Here is a 16,290-nt window from a genome sequence, read left to right as displayed (position 1 = left end):
TGCTCCTGAGGATTGCATTCGATTTGTAAAGTATTTGTGGGGAGCCAGTGACAGATCTGTACCATACCCAGATCCTGGTTCAAATTAAGTCCTGACCTGATGCTGATCAATTCACCAAGCAGGCAAAGATCCTACCTAATTCTTTACATGCAGAATGTGATGTAGTGTAGCAGTGATGGTCGACAGGTAGGTTTAGCTCAACTGGTAGATTTGTGTTTCCAAACCCACTTCAAAGCATGATTTCAATCTCTGAGAATGTGATCAGCATTAAGCATGATGGACATATAAGGAGAAACTGTGATGAACTCTGACATCTTTAATGAAAGGCCTTTTGCTTATACAGGTGAAGAGAACTTCTGATTCCATTTTAAAAAAACCAATTACTACTAGCAACTAACAGTAAATCCTCACTTCTCCCACTATCTTAAATTATCATACTGCCATGAAGGGAATTTGACTAGGATTCCAAACATACTGCAGAGATAACACAGTTTGAGACCATTTTAACTGCCCTGGGTCAATGCTAGGGAATTCTGGGAACTGTAGTTTTGTGAAACATTTAGCCTTCTCTGTCAAAGAGCTCTGGTGCCACAATAAATTAGAATTCCCAGAACCCCAATACTGTGCCAGGGCAGTTAAAGCGGTCTCTGACTGGGTTATTTCTGCATTGTGCTTTTGTATGCAAAGATTTTGAGTTCCATTTATTTCTGCTACTCGAATTCCTTGAACCACAGTTCTTCATTTTTAAATCTATGTCTTTTGCACCAGGCAAAAATAAAGTGGATCCTGCAAATCTGAAGTCTGCCCATCTCTGCAAGATAACAACAAGCGCAGGTGTACCATTGGTCATGCTGAGAAGACTACCAGTTTTCCTTTGAAAAATATTCCACTGGAATATGGCCACCGCTGCCTGTGGTGTCTAGATTCTAAGCAATAGTAAAGCGGAGGAGGCAGGGTATGCATATTCTCCGCAAAGACTATTATCTAGCTGCCACCCCACAGCAGGTGAACCCAACTCGCCTGGACCATTATTACCTCTTTAGCATAGATGGCATGATAGTTAATCTGGTGCTAATTGGGTTACTATTCACGACAAACCAAGGTCATATAATCTTGTAGTAACTGAAATAGTTATTGGCCATTGCAAATGACAGAAATAACCAAGCTGAAAAAGAAATATGAAAGGAATTCATTGTAAGACAAAAACATAGGCCTGCTTTTTTGGTGTGTCTATGTGCATGTTAGCACTTTACCCACTGGTTGATACTTTGTCAGCCCATTTGTCAAAAATTCTGATAATGGGTATATGCTTATATTTAGAGAGCAGGAACTTCAAACCTTGGATATATTATGGATTCTCTGTCAGGATGTTTATTTATTGTTTGTTACATTCCACTTGAAAATTCTTTTGTTTAGGACTGAAAATCAAAATATGTACTCAAAATATTTTTAAACTCTTAGTACCAATTTAACACTTTCACAGAATGGCCTTTTCTTAAAATGATAGTATTATTGTTTGTTAATGTTTCTTGATTGTGGAAAATATATTGTAAATTCCATCAGAAATTTGAAGTTCAGCCCAATGTAAAGATCCTGCTTTAATTCCACAAACGAGTATCTGCATACCCTCCTAAAAATTAACTATTATACATGCTTCATTTCTAGTTTTTGCCATTGTTTTTCCACTGTATTTTAAGAAGGGGGGAAGGAGGGAAGGAGAGACACAGATGGCACAATTGAGGGTTCTCACCTCCCCCCCCCCATGGATCCTGATCTTTGAAGAGTGCCCAACCAAATCTTTCTTTTAAACTAATGTTAAAATATGTATGCCTTGGCTTCTGATTTATAGTATCACTGACAAATAGTAAAAAGGACAGAAATGCTGTAAAGTTTATGGATGGAGTGATGGCATGCACAATGATGTCTCATAAAGAATAAAGGGGAGGGGGAGTTATTTATTCTTGTGGATTCAAGAACATACAGATAGACTGTCTGCGTGCACAGAATTTTTCATAAATATCCCACAGTGCACCCTGTTGTACAGCCACCATACATTAATTAGAGCATTCAGCAGACACTGCAATATGTTACACTCACCCAAGTGAATCTTCATTTTTCACATGCGGGGCCTTACTAATTAAAATCAGCTTTGCAATTAAATGTGGAAAATTGTGTTAAACTTTCAAGCATGCTTTTAAGAATTGTGGTGCTGTGGAGGAGAGAGCTAGATGATGGAAGCAATGTATTTATTTTTAGGGTATTTTTTATTTTGATGAAAATGAATCCCCCCTGCCTAAAAGTAAGAACCAGAGAAAGGGAAAGGATGAGGATTTCTCCCCCCCCCCCACTTTGCCTGCTTGCTTCCCCCCCCCCCCCACCTCTGTATTATAGATGCTCCTCTCTCTGTTGCAAGTTGCAATGCTCCACTATCTCTCTGCCAGTACCTGGCCTGGTTCCAATGCTTTTAGTGAGTGCTATCTGTCAAGGCATGAATAATACAGCCCCTAGGCTGTCGGCAGAATCCAAATGAGGCATACATCAGGAAGCAAGCACTCGACTTTAGCTCCAGAACATGCTCCTGTGAAGACAGGCAATTATTCACCCACGGCTGCAGCCATGGCAATCAAACTGGTGGGTGAAAAGGTATAAGAAACATGGGCTGGGGTGGGGGGAGAGAAGGTGAAGAAGAATAAGAAATGCAGCACAACAAGCTGACGAAAATTTAATATATTTTTTTTAATAAGGAAGGATTTTCTAATAGATATTTAAGCCCTTTAATTTTTATTTTTTTAAAAATCTGGAGCCAAACTGTTTAACTAAGGCTTAAGAAGATGCTAAAGCAAAGCAAGCACTCTTTTATTTTTTGGGGGGGAAATTAGAAAGGTAAAAGCTAAATTGACAAGTATTTACTTTGTCAAATCAAATTTTCAGGTTTCCATTATAAAGGAGGGTAATAAATGAGAAGAAAAAGATAAGTAACTAAGTAAATATGACATTCAGTATCAAATTGGCTAATAAGAAAAGCATATTGATTAAGGGGTTGAAAGCAGAAGCTCCTGCCTACAATCCTAGGGATGAGAAGCACATGTATGGGTTCCCCCTTAAGATCATCCAAGCTCATCAGGGAAGGGAGGGGAAAGGAAGTCATTTTCAGTGCTGGGCATGGAAGCAGAGCTGGGAGCACATCATCTTGTCCTTTGGTAATTGTAGAGCTGTATGGATTATACATAGATGACCATTTTGCAACTTTATATTTTCTGTTTAAAAAAAGTATGAGAGCAGATATGTACTTTGTACAACCTGGGTGTGGCAAGAGGAAGAAAGCACAGGAAAGAAAATAAGAAACATTGCCCCCATACAGGCAGGCCACTTTGGAGGTATGCTGTTTAAATGATGCATGCATCCTAAGAGGCCGGAAGCTGCGCCAAAGCTGTGCTTAAGTCCTTAGGGCTGGAGCATGGCTTTGACGCGGCTTCCAGCTTCTTAGGACGCATGCATCATTTAACCAGCATACCTCCAAAGTGATCCGAAGCAGCTTTATTTTGGCCTGTCTGTATGGGTCCGTAGTTTCTGAAACAGCAGGAGAAATAGTAGCATTATTGTTTTTTCTCAAATTCCCCCTGCACATTTTTTTTTAAAAAAACTATATTTTTGTCATTGATAAAATAGGAGCTTCTATGTGTGAGATAATTTTCTGTAAATGCAATTAATGTGCATGTCATTATTATGCAAATACTAGTCACAGAGTGGACAACATATACCCCCCCCCCCCCCACTGGCTTTTATTACTCAAAGTTTCCCAAATCTCATCTGAGGGTTTTTTATCTGAGGGGGATCAAAAAGAAAGAAAATTGTTACTCCTAGAAGCCTTTACAAAAGGTGATTCTCCTATAACGCAAAGGCCCCAGACTTGCTAGCACAAAGAATTGTGGGTTTTAGTACAGTATATATATTTTAAACATACAGTAAATTTCTAGTCTAGTAAAGGTTTTTAAAAGCATGAAAAATAATCAGAGATCATGTGGCCTGCAGTAGATCATGAGGTAGGAGCAGGGGGGTGATTGTTTCCCAGGCCCACTGAAGCTGACCTACCCTTTAGCCTCAGAAGGAAGGGGGGGGGTGAAATGCAATGGGGTTTGGAAGTGAGGAGACACAGTTCCCTAATCTATACAATTTTAAACTAGATGTTTTCCTCCAGAAAATATGGTGAACAAATTAGGAAGAAAATTATTGTCATTCCACATAACAGCTGCTCATACTTTGTGCAGGTTCAGTTCAAGGTGTTGCTTAGAGTGCAAAAGGATTTTGGTCTAGAATAACTTAAGAACTGCCTCTTCCAGTATGATCTTGATTATTTCTGATCAGCTAAGAAGGTCCTATTATGTGCCCTCACCATAAGCTTTGCTATGGCTGGTGGTAACAAAAGACAGAGTGTAGTGGATTGAACTATAGATGCTAACTATAGACTACAGCTCTGGATATCATGGTTTCATTCCCTGTTCGGCCATGGAAACTCACTGGGTGACCTTGGGTGAGCCACACATTCTCTATTCCATGATAGTTTCAATTTAGTGTCACTATAAATTGGAAACAACTTGAAAGAGCTCAACAACACCAAAGGAGGACCAGTCATGTGCCCTCACCATAAGCTGTGGTGTGGCTGGTGGTAACAAAAAAACAGGGCCATCATGATAATAACAGCAAGCCCTGCATAAACCAGTCAATTAGCCTTGGCTCATGTTCAACTTGAAACTCATTCCTAGAGGACATTATGCTCTTTTCCAGACACCACACATTTAGCAGAATGAAAACAAGCTACAAGAAGCCTTAAGATCTCACACCTGCTTCATAGCTGATCTGTGAACAGTATGCAATCTTTTACCTCTAATTTAGATTAACTACAAATGTATACAAATGTATTATGTTTGTCTGTATCCAGCCCAAGGTGGTTAATCTTAATTATGGCTTGTTGAAACTAGCTAGATTCAAAGCATGTCTTAGGCCCATTACAGACGGGCCTTTAAGTACGGTTTGTACTAGGGTTAAAAAGGGGCGTCTGAGTCTGTATAAAATGGCGGCCCCCCTTCCACATGGGGGCCGCCATGACGACGTCACGACTGCGCTGCCTCTATACGGGGCGGCGCGGACGTGACGTCATCGCTCCGTGCCAGGGCGCTTAGTGCACCCTTTCCACGGAGCAGGAAGGAGCTCCGTTTCGGAGCTCCTTCCTGGTTTGCGTCGCTGGGAGAAAGGGGCCAAGCGGCCCCTTTCTCCTCCTCCCCGCCGCCGCAGGGTGTCCTTGGGGCTTGAAGCCCCAAGGACACCCCTTTCCAGGCTGCGGGGAAGCGGCCTTTTGCCGCTTCCCCGCAGCCTGGAAAGCGGCGGATCAGGGCCTCGGAGGCTGCCAGTCTGGCAGCTGAGGCCCCGATACACTGGGGAAAGCAGCACCTACAGGCCGCCTCAAAGGGGCGGTCTGTAACGTGCCTTTGTAACCTGGTTTGTCTAAGCAAACCATAGATAGCATTAATGACATTTTTGAGTTTGGAAGATGATCAAATTGCAGCTGAAACCTTCAGAATTCCTTCTCATAGCTGCACTGGAAGAGGGGCAGATAATGAACATTCAAAGTTTGCTGTGGCTTTTATTCTCACCTTGCAAAATAAACTATACCTTATGATATCCAAATACAGTATCTCAATCAGTGCTTCCATCTTGAAACAGTGCAGGCAAAAATGAAATAAGGACAGATACTATGTTTGCAGTGCAAAAGTCTAAGGGACACACCACATGTCATATGACTGTATTGAATATATCTATATGTCCCATAATTGTATTGAATATACCGCTTTAAAAGTAGCAATCCAGAGGGGCAGGATGGGAAAGGGTTAACTTTCACTTTGGGCTATGATCCTGACAAAAAACTCTCCCTGCTATCTGCTGCAGGAGGGACTAACTGTGGTTACAACAAACCACAGTTAGCCTAAAAATCTAAAAGCAATTCTAATGGATCAGGCCAAAGGTTTATCTTGTCCAGCTAACCAGATACAGAGCATTATGGGATAACCACCTCCCAAGCTTCCCAGTTTTTCTGGAGTAAAAGCAGATTCTCTCAGTCCTGTCTTTTTGTACATAAAAGGCAAGGGTGAGGAAGGAACACAAAAACCGAAGGCTCATTTGTGATCATCTAACATTTCCCGTCCTTTCTGTTCTTTCTTCTTTATGCCTGAGGGAGAAAGAAAGAGAGAGAAAGGGAGAAAGGGAAGAAGAGCAGCTTCTGGTTAACCATTTGGACAGGTTGATTTCCTGTTCCCCATCCCTTCTTTTAGATTTACAGAAGGATCAAGGAAGCATGGCATAGGACAGTGATGATGAACCTTTTGGAGGCCGAGTGCCCAAACTGCAACCCCAAACCCACTTACTTATTGTAAAGTGCCATGTCCCTCTGGCTTTCTAGTAACTAACTCTGGCAAACTGTGTGCTGGGGCGACGGCACATGTGCCCACAGAGAGGGCTCTGAGTGCCACCTCTGGCATGCGTGCCATAGGTTCGCCATCACTGGCATAGGAGATGATGCAGCAAAAGAATGTGCAAAGTATTCTTTAAAGGCACACTAGAACATGGGAGGAGACATGAAGAGATTTAGGATAAGGAATACGATCATTGATCATCAGTATAAGGGGCAAAGGAAGGAGGCAAAAGCAGCAGCAATGTGTCCTACATGTTTGTCTGTTTTAAACTGATCTAAAGCTGAAAGAATCTTGTTATTTCTGCTCAATGTATTAACAAACACACACAGAGAGAAAGAGAGAGAGAGAGAGAGAAACAACACCCATTTGGAAATCCTAAGCACAGTTTTAAGCAACGTCTGACTTTAGCAGGCCAAAGCACACATTTTTGCAGGATTTGTAATGGGGAGGTTGTCTTTTACAGAAAAAGTAGACAGTATAATCTTATTGCTCTCATATTAATAGAGGAATATGCTGAAGATGTTCAGTTTTGTAAATGCAAAATATTAGCATTGATTCAATTCACTGCTTCCAGCTCCAACAAACATATAACAACATTCAAAATATAGATTGTAATAAATTGAACAAGGGGAACAATCTCTGTTTTAAAAACCAAATTATATTGTGCACATGAACTGTATGCTTCCTCTCCACTCATATTAATAAGAAGTATGTTCATGGATCTAACTGATAATTAGAGTGTTAAGAATTAGTTAACAATCAGAATTATTTTTGATATTTTTCCAAATTGTCTGTTGAAATGTCCTCAGATTTTCATTTAATTAACTCAAGACTCAGTCTGTTCATGTACCGACATACCAGGATCATGTCAAGAAAGTAATCCCCCCACACTTTTGAAAGGGAGTTGAATTTCAAGCAAAAACATCTAAATGCATAAACATTTTTATTCTCCAATTCCTTCTCTTCTATATCAAACATATAGTATTTCATTGATTACACATTTTTGAAATTATATCTTGAGTGCATAACTTTATTTATTTAAAAATAACTAACACTGAAATTACAAATAAGAAACATATTACTGTTGATTTGATTATGGTGTTTGCAGAGGAAATATCTGAAGCTACACATTAATCACTGATGAGGAATGGATTTTGCAAGATGCAAAATATAAAAAAATCCAGGTGAGTTAGGCAAAATTATATTTTGTCTGCTAAGGTAATATTCCTAATGATTCAAATCTTTGGAAGATCACAACAGAATTAGACTAATGATAGTTTGTTTTAAAAAACCTTCCTATCTCTGGCTATATTCAAAATAGTATTCATCACATTTTTGGTGACAGTTTGACACAAATGCTGCAATATACTCTAAAAATATTATTGGTTATGGGGATGTAGTTGGCTGACAAAGAGTCTGAAAGCATTCACATACTTGAGATGTGTAAGATTGGTACTGTTCTTCAGCTCTTGCATCTCCCATCTGCAGCTTCCTTAACTATATACAAACAACTTTCCAAAAAATCACCAAACCCCTTTCCATGGACCATTCTAGGCTGCAAATGGATGTAGACAGAAAAGCTGCATTCTGGGAATGTGAAAAAAAATGGGCTCGTCTTCACCAGCCAAAATATTCTAGGCTGCTCCCAGAGTACAGTATTCTGGCCCCAGCTTCTCCCCATTATCTTCATACTCTATAGTGATGTTGGGCAGCTGTCTACACATGCATTCTTGTTGTAGCCCTGAACTGCCACTACTGGCATGAATCAATCCCTTTGAGGTCAGAAACAAGGTGCCCAGCATCAATCACATGGCTGGACCCTTGTTGTGACCTCAGAGGGAGTGACTTGCACTTGCAGTACCAGGCAATAGCAGGAACGCATGTATAAGATAACTGCCCCGCATCACTACAGAGTGTTCTGGATTTTTTCTACAAAATTTGGAGCAAAACATTAATTATTTTAAACCAATGTAAGGATGGTATTACATGGATTCAGTAAGGAGGTGGCCTTATATTGTGAAGACAGTCTGCACTCAAACTGGTGATTTGGTCCTGTGTGGTGAAAACAGATCACACTGAGGATAAATTCAGATTGTTTATTTATCCCATGTGGACAAGACTCTAGTTCCATACACAGAAAAAACCCATCAAAGCTATAACCTAATAACTCACCAAAACTACTCACACCTTTTAATGACAGATTCTAAAAATGCCTCCTTTCCCATGGTTTTTGGCACTGCTTGAGAATATGTTTGCATATTCAATTGCACTGCTTTACTTTCTTGCCCTTGCTACTATCATCAAACTGCCCATCTGATTAGCAAAATAACTTTGTGATGTCATTCTATTTACTCTATGATCCCAATTGTATGAAATCACCTAAATGGTCTCCATCATTTGCTGAGTGTGCCACCTCCATCAGTGATGAATGTCATCATATTTGTATGTCCAAACGTGATTGGCTACGTAGCACTACAGTGTCACTATGTAGTCTCAGATTGCCACTGATTATCCATTCAGTTAAGAAGAAAAAAAGCTACACTAAGCAAGGGGAAATAGGACCAAACAAAACTGGGAAATATTAATTTTTTTAAAACGGGGGAGAAGCTCTCAAACTACGAGGCAGTATGGTGTAGTCATTTGGGTGATGAATTAGGACACTGGGAGACCAAAGTTTGAATCCCTGCCTAGCCATAAAACCCTACTGGGTGACCTTGAGCAAATCACACAATCTCAACTTCGGAGGAAAGCAAGGGCAGACTCTTTTTGAACAAATCCTGCCAAGAAAACTCTGTGTTAGGTTTGCTTAGAATAACCATACGTTAGAAATGACTTGAAGGCAGACAACAACAATCTTAAACTATTGCAAGCTTACAATTTTCACCCAATAATTTCAAAGTTGGAGAATATGCAGTGCAACCACCCCCAGGCCTAAGTTAAAAGAAAACTTGAATCACCAACAGGTCTACTATTTTCTATCAGTACACCTGTACTCTAAGCGTTCTGTCTTTAAAACTCAGTTATTGTTAAGAACCACAGTACAGAATTCACCCCTATATATAAGTACAGGAACAACCTTACAGTGTGGCCTTAAGCTAGTGTCAGCTCCTCCCAAAACCTTTTACAACACAAATGCATGCCATGAAGGGAATCAAAACAGATTGCTACCTGCATGGTAGACTCATCTTAAAGATAACTGAGTAAGGGATGAAGGGAGAGGAGGGAAATGGGTTGCTTTGATCCATTGGAATTAGCAATTGGAAGCATGTCTTCTCAAGGAAGGCAGGACTTTGATGGCTGCCCAAACCTTTGTGATCAACTCAGATCACCCATGTGGAATTTTGGGGCCAGCAAATGAGAGAAGGCAAGAAAGCCCCATTCTGGGACTGCAAAGTGATCCAGTGTGAGGAATTGATATGGGAAGATGTCTTTACTCCTAAACTGGCGGAGCCCAGGATTGGAAGGCCAAATGACCACCTCTCTTTTAGGACTACACTCATCCCTCCACATTTGTGGCTTTGACTTTTGTGGATTTGATTATTTGTAGATTTTATTAGTATGTTCTCTCTAGGAATATCTATGTCCTCCAGTGCAACCCTATGGTCAACTTTAACCAAAAGTCGCACTGAAGGACTCCACTAGGAATCTGTAGCTCCTCCAGTGCAATTCTATGGTCAATGTCTGGCAGATGTTGACCACAGAGTTGCACTGGAGGACTGAGAGATTCCTAGAGAGGCGTTCTCTCAGATAAAAACGTAGGAGTTTATCACATGGGGAGAAAGCGTCATGCTCCCGTTTTTTTGTTTTGTTACCACTGCACAATTGAGGAACAGATGATCACACAACGTTAGAATGATCATGTTGTCAACAAGTTATCAAAGTGTCATGTTCCCGTCAGATTGTTTAAATCATTAATAACATCTCAAAAGCGCAAACGAAATGTTATCAGCACACTTACAAAGCACTTCAATTCCGCAATTGTGCAATTGCGCTTTCATTCCTGGTTTACTATTTGGCACTGCCTCTCTCTCTCTCCCTCCTCATCCACCCTTCCAGACAATTCACCATTAGTGTGAGGACACATACCAATAGCTCCAAAGTACCAGTATCCATCTCTGAAATAATCCCAAAAATATCCTCCGTCCCTTAGCAACACTGTCTAAGGACTTGGATACCAGAAGTCTGCACTAGAAGTAAAGCGGAACTGCAAAATCACAGCTATGACGGGGGGGGGGGGAGCACGACGATTCAACAAGGTCTTTTCTGTGCATGTGTAGACACTGCAAAAATGGAATCATAACGCTTCAGGTATGTACACTAAAAGCACTATTCTTCTGTAATTAAAGTGGAACCGCATCGTTTTTGGTCTAGGTGTGATCATCTCCCATTACTGTTTCGTTGCTATTCCAGTACTGAGCAATTGTGCAATGGTAACGGGGGGGGGGGGGAACGGGAGCATGACGCTTTCTCCCCCATGTGATAAACTCCATAGTGTTTTTGTTATTTGCAGTTTTTCCACATTCACAGGGGTCCTGTGCCCCTAACCCCAGTGAATGTGGAGGGACATTCACATTCTCGGTAATTCTCTGCTAAGTAAATGGCAGATTAATTGCTTATTAGGCTAATTGCCTAAGAGTTTCATACTTTATGTGCCAGGGCATTCACAATGAGTTGGGTTTGAGTTTACATTAATAAATGGTCACATTTAATAAAGTAAAGTCAAACCCAACTCACTGTGAATACTCCAGCTGTAAACACCAAAGCCAGTAGCAGCTGCTGGAAAAATACTTGGGGCTGGATGAATAAGATTATTGTACCAAGGCAGTGAAAAAATTATTCCATCAGCCTGTGTAGCGTGTGACTTAGAATCAAACTAAAAAAGAGTGTATCAGCTATCTCAACCCCTAAAAACACAGTTTGCTAATACTAAATGTATTGGATCTGATGACCAAATGTGTAGCCTGCATTTACAATCAGTAACAATTCAGAATTCTAAAATATTCATTGAAAAAAACATTACAATATTTTGTGTTGCTCCCAGACTCAATCATACGTAGAGAAGATCCACTACAAGGCTTAGGATATTTGTAACTAGCCATTGTTCATCTTAATGAATCTACTCTAAATATGATAACGTCTGGTCAATTTTTTTACTAAAATTTTTAGACTTATACATGAGTATAAACAGTGTGTGTGTGTGTTCAATTCCATTTTAACAGCCTGCACAAGTTGCTCAAATTTTTGGCACACGCGTGTGTGTGTTTTTGCCTTCAAGTTGCCTTTCAACTTATGGTGACCCCTTGAATTTCATAAAGTTTGGGACAATATCAGTTTGGACATACAGCTAATGATTCTTGTATCTAAACATGCCTTTGCCCCTCCTGAATTTAAGTATACAGTACGTACTTATAAACTTGTCATACATTTATCTGCCCTAGAATACACTAAATACCTAAATGCTTGGTACTATTTCAGAGGACTCAGGATCCTGGTACACAGTGGTACCGCCTAATCCATTTGTGCCTCAGGATGTAAAGATATCCGTTATTCCTTTCTTTTATTATTCCTCTCATTCCTCCTAATCTGTGACCCAGTCCTTTAAATTCCAATTTAAGGAGAATTTAAATTAATTCAACAATTAAAGCCTAAAGGTTTTTTAAAAACAGTTTTCTGCTTCTTCTGTACATTTTATCTCCCTACCCTATTCTAGGATAATCAATAAATACATCTTAACTTACAAAACAATATCAAAAGGCAGTCTCAGTTTAATGGTACATATGATCATATCAAGTTTCTTTTTAAAGAGGTTTTACTGATATGTACATATAATCCTGTACACTGATAAAGCACATGAAGAATATAGATGAATTAAGTTTGAGTTTGTTTGGTTTGGTTTTGTCAACATTTTATCACTGAACACATGCATATTATTAATATAAAGCCAGGGGAAAAGGTACCAGTGAACTGAAATACGGTGCAAACTATGTATGTACAATGATTCTATACAAAATGTGGAAACAGAAACAGAACAATGGAGAATTAGTAATGCAACATTTCAGAGGCAAAATTTCCCCTTAGCATTCCTATTTTTGGTATTGTATCTCCCTACATCAACAAGATGACAGACTAGCATGCAATATACAAAGTGTAAATCCTCAAATCTAAGATTTAATTGCTTTTGCAGCAAGTCTTGAAACTAGAGCACTGGTGTGTAGCAAATGTTTCAAGTACAAATGCTATGTGCAGCAAATAATCCCCACATATCCAAAGAGTGGTTGAAAAAACTATTGAAATAAAATATTTTCTGCACAATCCAACACAGTATTAAAAATTCATTGAAATCAATAACTTAATGTGTACTGAAGTTGATATTAGATAATGCCTAACAGTTCTCCATACAATCCAGTGTTTGGGGAACATTTGACAGCAGCTTCCCATCACCTCACTTTTTTGTACTACACAGGAAACACAAACAGTAAAGTGAAGACCTTGGATGTATAATACTTTTTAAAGCATATCAACACACCTTTGGCTCAGTTATAGAAATCTGTAAATGGCTTCACTGAAATAGGTCCAAACAATCCAATGATTTCTTGAGGAATGAACAACTACAGAATACTTCATCAGTCATGATACTTAGCAAGATAAAGGTACCATCTTTTTATAGCAATAATGCAATCACCTAGATCTCAAAGCCATTTACCATTGACCTGTCCCATGGAATCTAACCTCACCATTGCCCTGTACTTAAAAACCTGTTTTTTATTTCATTTCTGAACTTTACCAAATGACATAAGTAATACTGGCATAACAGATGCCAATTAATATTTAATTTGCCACAAACAATCCAGGAAAATGCATATCTTGCTTGATGAAGGAGAATAGAAAAATGTGTGTTCCATAAAACTGGGTATTGTTGGATGTGGTTTTTGTTTGTTTGTTTGTTTGTTTACCATTTTAAAGTATATTTTGGGATTTTCCCTCCAATCCTAATACCTAACCAGTAGTACCTCATCAGTCTGATCAGAATTAGGAAGGGGCGTACCTACAGCACTCCATCTGTTCCTTTTGTTAGATTTCAATTAATGCTGCAATTTTGTTAGAAAAGTTGATGATTGGGATGTTAGAACAAAGCAAGAATGTAGTCAGGTGCAAAAACTATATACAAGTACAAAATAAATTCTTGCATACATTCCCCAACAATTATGCTTAGGTCATTGATAGAGTCATGTTAGGTAAGTTGCTTACTAGATATGTTCAGCCCATTCTTAGCACACACACACATACTGTACATAAACACACACACACACACATTACCTTCTGTGTCTTGCATATTTGCCACTAACATGACCACTGCCATCACAGCCAGGGGTAGGACAGCTGTAAAGAAGAAGGAATTAATTATATAGGTGTCGGTGTGCTGCTCAGAGATTATATTAAAAGCAGGCGGTAGGCATTACAGAGATGGAGGGCAACAAAGACAGAAAAAGAGAAATCAAATAACTGAAGGGAAAGTGGGGGGAGGAGATGCTTTTTATTAGCAAATCCCAGGGGAATTAATTTCATCAGTGCAGCAGGGCATGAGCAAGCCACCAATGAACTTGAAAGTGCATTATACCCATTAAAAGGCATGAATTTTCTAAATTGCTAATGGGGATACATTTTATACTCAGAGCACTAACCTGAACAGCTCTTGTATGGCTGGTTCCACGGGAACTGCAGAGAGATGGAAAATATATAAAAATTTATCATCTATTACAAGTACTCCCCCCCCCCTTCTGCTGTAAATTGCCAAAAAAAAGGCTGTGTAAAAAAGCAAGGGTCAGAATGAATCATGCAAAGAGATTCTGGAGGATGAAGGTCACCCTGAGCAGCGGCCTTGAGTGATTTACTGAAGCAAGAGACGTACCTCGAACACCTTTGGACCGTGTGCGATGGCGCTTCTCGTCTGCATCCACCTCCATCTGGGAATAGATTAGCAGGCAGTCAATGCTCTTATCCTGCATGCACAGACTATCAATGCACAGACTGATACAGTCTCTCTCACACAATTTATTGACAATATTTTAATTCCATTTTATCCTGAGAGGGGAGAGTCTGCATTAAGAGGGTTTTTCTTTTCTTCCCCTTCCCCCCTTTTTAAAAGCTCCCTACATTTGTTTAGGGGAAAAAAAACACATGGCAAATTTTATTCTAATCACCTGGTTCATGCGCTCTCTTTCTCTCTCGCTTTCTCTCCCCCATCCCTTTCACTCGCAACCAATTTTATGTTTAAAAAAATGCATTAGGTTTCGTTTTCTACCCCCCCCCCCCTTTCTTTATGAACAGTTTTCTTTAAAGGAAAGCCAACAGAGGCAGAATATAACAGATTTCTTTGCAATCTGAAACAGAGGTCAGGTATTCTAGCATATTGGGAGGCTTTCATGAGAGATTTTATAGTAAAAAGAAGAAAAGAAAAAAGAGTGGAAGCACAAAGAGATCTTAAAATTTGATATGTCTGCCTGGTCTTCCTTTAATGAAGAAATAGCTCCTCACCCTCACCCTGTTTGTCCCATCATATTATTTTGAAGACCTCTAGTTCTTGTAAACTTAGTCAATCGATTTTTCACATGTTAATATTTGCAATAGTATCTTCAGGTTTACACATTCCAAGCCCTGCTAACTGAATCATTCTTACTGATCACTGATCTATATCTGCACTATTATATGTTGACCAGTAACCTGTGAATGGAAGCCCCTTTAAAGTCAATAGATGGAACAGATCCCCCAGTACAATAGAGAGAGGAGATAGTTGTATACTCAGATTTAGAATTCCTGAATGAAATGAATATGTAAACCATTACAGGTGGATGGTAGCTTAGTGCATGCATTACACTACTCATATTGAGAACAAATCTCTGCACTGGAGTGACTGAGTTGGAGAGAACCTAAGTCTCAAGGACCTACTATGGACAACTCTAGGATGCTTCAGACCCAAATAATCTCCAACAGATTGTCATCTGGAGTCTGCTGGAGATTTCATCACACTAGTCATATGACACATCATGAGTAACAGAAATATTGGTATCCTCTGAACTTCAAGTACTTTGTAAAGTAACTATTAAATGGACAAAGTTATTTCAGTGAAAATGTCTTGGTGTAATTAAACAAGTTAAATCTCAGTATCAGAGCCCAGTGGGAACTTATCCTTCATCTCTCAGCACGGCTGGATTCCCCACCCAAAAATCCTCCTCAAAGAAAGAAGTTAAAACCTTTTTCACTAAATAAATGACCATTTTATCTCACCTTCATTCTAGTTACTTTAAAAATAAAATATTTTTAGTTTAGTAATGACTGTTGATAGTTTTGACTTTTCCCCTTAGAAGTTTCATTGAGCACACTATCACTACTCTCTTTTCAACTATTGTATAATAACACTACTGCAGAGTTTGGAATATTGACAGTTACCTCATATGTGCTACCATGCTAAATGTAGCAAAGATACAAATGCTCACTTGCTTAGCTCTTTCAATGGCTTCCCTGTGCATTCTGACCTATGCATTCCCTGTGCATTCTGGACCACACCAACAACTATCAGGTCAGAATGCACAGGAAAGCCACTGAAATCCACAAACACATGGACAACTTCAATAGGAAAGAAGAAACCCTGAAAGCAAAGGCCTCATACAGACAGGGCAAAATAAAGCTGCTTTCGATCACTTTGGAGGTATGCTGTTTCAATGATGTATGTGTACTAAGAGTCCGGAAGCCGCACCAAAGTCACGATCCAGTCCTAAGGACTAGAGCACAGCTTTGGCACAGCTTCCGGACTCTTAGTACGCAT

At 39.5% G+C, this 16,290-nt stretch overlaps 1 protein-coding gene across 8 annotated transcripts in view; it reads right to left on the bottom strand.

The window, feature by feature from the left end:
- Window positions 1–16,290, bottom strand: part of MYT1L (myelin transcription factor 1 like) — a 444,499-nt gene that overhangs the window by 151,504 nt on the left and 276,705 nt on the right. For all 8 annotated transcript variants that reach the window (XM_089531035.1, XM_089531033.1, XM_089531034.1 and 5 more), the window contains 3 exons: window positions 14,377–14,431; window positions 14,150–14,183; window positions 13,785–13,847 (listed from right to left, as the gene is read on the bottom strand). In XM_089531035.1, coding sequence (XP_089387161.1) covers window positions 13,785–13,847; window positions 14,150–14,183; window positions 14,377–14,431 — 152 coding nt within the window. The remainder of the gene's footprint in view (window positions 1–13,784; window positions 13,848–14,149; window positions 14,184–14,376; window positions 14,432–16,290) is intronic.

Source organism: Sceloporus occidentalis, unplaced genomic scaffold (genome assembly GCF_023333645.1).
Source record: "Sceloporus occidentalis isolate IW3139 unplaced genomic scaffold, rSceOcc1.0.p SCAF_6, whole genome shotgun sequence".
Lineage (NCBI taxonomy): Eukaryota > Metazoa > Chordata > Lepidosauria > Squamata > Phrynosomatidae > Sceloporus > Sceloporus occidentalis.
Note: the sequence above shows the minus strand (reverse complement) of the source record. Positions and strands in the feature narration are given on the sequence as shown.